The sequence below is a fragment of the Papaver somniferum genome, unplaced genomic scaffold, assembly GCF_003573695.1.
Source record: "Papaver somniferum cultivar HN1 unplaced genomic scaffold, ASM357369v1 unplaced-scaffold_133, whole genome shotgun sequence".
Taxonomy (NCBI): domain Eukaryota; kingdom Viridiplantae; phylum Streptophyta; class Magnoliopsida; order Ranunculales; family Papaveraceae; genus Papaver; species Papaver somniferum.
In genome coordinates this window covers 5,332,541-5,338,278 of record NW_020622492.1, presented here as the reverse complement: position 1 = coordinate 5,338,278, position 5,738 = coordinate 5,332,541, and the positions used below count along the sequence as shown (strand labels likewise).

The 5,738-nt window shown below is 43.7% G+C and overlaps 1 protein-coding gene across 1 annotated transcript; it reads left to right on the top strand.

The window, feature by feature from the left end:
- Positions 1-362: 362 nt before the first annotated feature.
- On the top strand, positions 363-1,010 carry LOC113333566. Its single transcript, XM_026579998.1, has one exon. It carries the CDS (start codon positions 363-365, stop codon positions 1,008-1,010), a length of 648 nt encoding a protein of 215 aa, XP_026435783.1.
- Positions 1,011-5,738: the final 4,728 nt, after the last annotated feature.

Here is a 5,738-nt window from a genome sequence, read left to right as displayed (position 1 = left end):
AAGGGAAGCAGCCCCTTAGGACCGATAAATCAAGAGATTACTCTGAATATCACTGTTTCAACGGCCACCAGACCGAGAAATTCAAGAATATCAAAATAATGATCCAAAAGTTGATTGACGCAGGCGACCTCAGGCAATACATACAGAAGGCAGATAAAGAAGATAGTACCAAACGAAGCAAGCAAGTTCAACTGCCAGAGGGAAACCGAACACTCAACACCATCTCATGTTCCGAAGCTACAGGACCCTCGCTAACATCACAGATAGGGAAAAGGTTAAGGAACTAATTCGAAGACTACTGTGAATTATACAAGATCGATGGGGTGGAAGTGGACGAACACGAGCAATGGATGAACGCGCCTATGACCTTCGATGCAGAAGACATCGAGGAGGATATGGAAGATCACAACGACCCCTTGGTCCTTACCTTACCAGTGGAAGGACGCAACATCAATAAGATCCTCATTGATGGAGGGAGTTCAGTTAATGTTCTATTATACGACACATTCAAGCGAATGGATCTTAACGACGAACAACTGATGTCTTCGTATTATACCATCTACGGGTTCAATGGGGCACCTACCAAGCCGTTAGGATACATTGTTTTGCAAGTAGACGCAGGACCAATGAAAGTTGATACTCGATTCAGTGTAGTGGACGCTCCTTCCCTCTATAACGCCATCATTGGCCGAAGATGGGTGCACAAGCTCAAAGGAGGGGCAGCGACCTATCACCAGTACCTTAGATTTCTGACACCCGAAGGGGTAATGGAAATAAATGGAGATCAGGTCACCGATCGGGAATGCCAGGCTCTACAAAATCAACTCAATAATGAACAAGATGAGCAACGTAAATCCCGAAGAGCCCGAAACAAAGAGGTTGCGAAGGAGAAGGCAATTGATCTTTATCTCGAAGAAATTTCTGAAAAGAGTCTGACAAAGGAGAGCATCGTTCTAAACGCTCAGGCAAGTACTTCGACAGCAAAGGAGGCTGAAGAGTCTACCAAATAACAATTAAAGAATGTCCCTCTCCTAGGGGAACCAAAGCCTACGTTCACACCCGTAGAACCCGTGAAGGAGATCAATATAAGGACCGAAGAAAACCCGAAGATGATAAAGATAGGGACCTTAATGGACAAAGAAAGAGAGATATCCCTGATCAAGTTGCTCAAGGAATACGCAGATATCCTTGCGTCGAAAATAGGAGACATGCCAAGGATTGATCCGAGGATAATTCGGCACGAGCTTCGTATAAAGCCAGGCACCCCGCCCTTCAGGCAGAAGGTACGAAAAGTAGCACCAGAGTATCACAAAGCTATTGAGAAGGAACTCTGCAAGCTGTTAGAAGCAGGATTCATCAAGGAAGTCAAATATCCAACGTGGATCTCGAATATGGTCATAGTGCCGAAAAAGAATGGAGGAGTCAGAATATGCATCGATTGCACCAACCTCAATAAAGCATGTCCGAAGGATAGTTACCCACTCCCAAGCATTGATCAATTGGTAGAGGCTATCGAAGGATACGAAGAGTTATCGTTCATGGATGGATATTCTGGTTACAACCAAGTGGCATTGGCAGAAGAAAATCAACAACATACAACAATCTACACCCCGCACGGCCTCTATTGTTACACAAGGATGCCTTTCGGACTTCGAAATGCAGGGGAAACATACCAGGGGATGGTTGATACTGTATTTAAACCATGGATTGGGGCATACCATAAATAGACGAAGGAAAAGACCCAATTGACATCCTCGAGCCCTCAAACCAAAGGCGATGGGAGGTTTTTGTTGATGGGTCGAAGAATAGGGAAGGTGCGGGCATAGGCATCGTAATCACCACCCCTAACGGAGAAAGGATCGTGCATGCATTAAGGTTGGAATTCAGAGGGCACACCAATAACATCGTCGAATATGAAGCTGTAGTGCACGCCCTTCGTTTGATAATAGAAATGGGAATAACCGATGTAGGCCTTACAAGTGATTCACAACTGGTTATACGACAGATAGGGATAGAGTATAATGTCTACGACGAGACTCTTTCAGCATACATGGCCTCGGTCCAGACTCTGACATCCCAAATACTAAATATTAAATTTCGTCATTTATGCAGAAAAGAACTTAGGCATGCCGACGCTTTAGCTTACATATCATCCATGCTGAAATATGAAAGCATTCAGGCAATCAAGATAACAAGAGTATACGAGCCCTCGGTCTTCCTTCAGGAATCCTTCGCTACAAATCGTGAAGATGACGTAGGGGAGGATATCGCTGATGATGATGTAGGGGAAGAAAATGTTGATGACTTTCACGAAGATGATATCATGACAAGAGCTAACGAGGACGAAGACTTCAAAAATGAAGAAGATTGGAGAACCGAAGTTCATCTCTTCTTTAAAGAAGGAAAGCTACCTACAGACCTGAAGCAGGCTAGAAAAGTGCAGTCAAAGGCGGGAAGGTACGACCTCAGGGACGGAATTTTATACAAGAAGTCTTTCCTCGGACCATTGTTACGCTGCCTATCAAGAGAAGAAGGACACCGGGTTTTCAAGGACATAAACTATGGGGACGCAGGTAACCACAGTGGGATGAGATCCTTAGCAGACAAGGAAAAAATGCAGGGGTATTACTGGCCAACAGTTATACGTGATTCTGCAAGAATGTCGAGGAGATGCGAGGAATGCCAGCGTTTTTCCAAAAGAATCCATGCACCGGTAACAAAGCTGAATTCGGTGGACATCCCATGGCCTTTCTCGAAGTTGGGCTTAGACATCGTGGGACCCCTGATCGAAGGATCGGGGAAAAGACGATTCTTGATAGTAGCTACAAATTATTTTAGTAAATGGGTAGAATCCAAGGCCCTAGCAAGAATACGCGACTCGGATGTATTCACGTTCATCTCCCAAAACATTATTAGCCGGTTTGGCATCCCAGCAGAAATTGTCTCCGACAATGGAAAGCAGCTGCAAGGGAAGAATATTGACATGCTCTTCGATACCTTCAAGATCAGGAAGAACAAATCAACCCTCATATATCCTCAAAGCAATGGCCAAGCAGAAGCCACGACCAAGACCCTTGCCCTTATTCTCAAGAAGCAGTTGGACGAACACAAGGGAGGATGGTATGAGCAATTACACAACGTGTTGTGGGCATACCGAACAACCCGAAGGTCCGCCACAGGAGAATCGTCGTTTATCCTCACCTATGGAGCCGAAGAATTCATCCCAACATAAATCATCATGCCAACCACGAAGACTGAAGCATGGGAGAAAAACTTTACAGCGGATATGATGCTAGAAAGGCTCGATGATTTGGAAGAAAGAAGGGAAACAACGCTAAAAAGGATGGAGAAATACCAACGAAGACTGGTGAGAGAATACAACAAGAAGGTTAGGCTTAGAAACTTTGTAGAAGGACAATATGTACTGAGAACTATACCCCAATACCAGCGAGATAAGAAGTGGGGCAAGCTAGCACCAACATGGGGAGGACCTTTTTTTATACATGATATTGCAGAAAATGGATCCTATACCTGCGTAACCTAAAAGGATAAGTCCTCAGACACCCGTGGAATGAGAAGTATCTCAATCCATACTATCCATAAAAGCAACGCAGTTCTGCATCTGCGTGAAGAGCACCAGAAGAAGAAGACAGCGTACCCTCTTGACATGTTTCTATCTCTGGACGAGGAATAGCAGACCTCAACTCATCAATTGAACGAGCTTTTTGAAATCTATTGGGGAAAGTAACTATTAAAAATCTCTCGGGACTCCCCTATCAGCGTCTATAAGTGTAGGACCATGGGGAAGGCTTCCAACAAAAAGAGATACCCAATCAATTAATAAGACAACGTCTCAGCGGGATGAATGCATGTAAATACTTTAATAACGCATTACATATACGGGAACGCTGCATCAACCCCCACCGTTCGGTGATCCTCTGGCCAAGGATTAGACAGCGGGGTGACAGGTCCAAAGTCAATAACGAATGTGCATACCTTCGTTACTGCCAATAGACACTTTTTATTATATACTTAATTTTCAATATCTATTTACTCGCTGCCTAAAAATCAAATAAACTGATGATGCAGGTAAAGCGGAGTTGTACATATATAAATAAACGATGATTTACTCCATAAAAGTTGATTACAAGTTCGGAGAAATAAACAAGAAAAGCAAGATACAACAAGAAATGGTCCGGATCCAAGTAATCAACAAAGATCAACTTTCTATGACATACGCAGAAATCTACTTCGGTTGAGTCGAAGGAACACTTCCTCCCGAAGAAGGATCGGAGGTATAGGTAATCGGCTCGGGTACAAGGCAACGAGGATATTTCTTGGTAATACCATGGTTCCTCAGAAGGCCTTGCTCAATCTAGGTCAAAGTCTTGTTGATTTCCTCAGCAAGCTGACTACGAGCCTTATGCACAATCACAGTGGCCTTGAACTCCGACTTCGACAACGAAGACTTCAGCTTGGATACCTCCTTAACCGCCTCCTTTGCGGCTTCATCCCGAGATCCATCCAGCCCTTCATAATACCTATCCTGACCCTGCTGGTGTACTAGGTCATATTGAGCCTTTTAAAGCCTTTCATTTGCAAGGATAAGATGTCCCTCGATCTCTGAAAAAGAAAACACAAATATGTAAGAAGATCAGAGTAAAGGAAGTGCTCACGACCATACAAATATATACCTTCGACATTAGCCGAAGCTATTTCATATTCATTTACTACGGCATCCCGGGCATCGTCGAGGAAATCAAACTCGTGAAATTTTCTTATAATCCAATTGAAGATTCGTGAGAGCAAACTGGAAATCATCCAACTCTACCTGCTTCATGGAATCTAAATGTCGAAGGTGGTTGACTTCGTTATTCATCTCTTCTATCCCTTTATTAAGCCTGTACATATTAATCTCAAGACTTTTCTCGGAATCCACTAAACGAGCGACATCAGCCCGAGAAGCTGCTAAGGAATTGCTGAGTGCATAAGCCTCAGCTCTGGCTTCGTCCCTCTCCGGAACAAAACGTTGTATGTAATCCTGAACCTCAGGGTCAAGAGATGAACGAGCTTGACACAGCTCCTCTTCTAATTTCGCTATCTTGGTTTCTAGACGAGAAATACTCTCACGAGCTTCGTCTAGACCTTTTTGGGTCCTCTCTAGGGTCTCGTTGGACTGTTGGCGATCGGCATTATAACAATTTTACATGTCAACCGCCAGTTGTCGTTGCTGTCGATAATGAGCCATAAATTTATTATGCTCATCTGCCTGAGTGTTCCACTTGTCAGCCTCTTTTTTGATCTTCTCCACTAATTCCTTAATCCGAGAAGCTTGGCGAGTCCTCTCATTCCGAAGCCATGCCAACTATCGGATATCAACGACTAAAGATAGGGCTGGAGACTCAGACAACACGCTAAGAAGAAAAAAGAGGAATATGAAGGGAAGAAAAGAAACAAAGAAAAACCTTTAGAAGATGAAGCATCTTTACGAGCTTTTTCCAACTCACTACGATCTAATGCAAGATCAATATGAAGCTTATCTTCTCGGCTCCGAGATGATCCTTCCCCTTTATACGGTTCTTCAGTTCCAATATCTCCTTGTCCCTAGCAGCAATAAGAACTTCAGCAGCGTTCAACTCTTCTTCCCTATGACGAAGCTTTGCCTCAATCTTGAGGGCCTTCGCCTTGAAGAATTGGTACAGAATATTGTTGCAATGTTCACTTCTCATTATCTACGA

Excerpts from the sequence above, each read along its gene's own strand:
- LOC113333566 (XM_026579998.1), top strand. The coding sequence starts at position 363 with ATGACCTTCGATGCAGAAGACATCGAGGAGGATATGGAAGATCACAAC.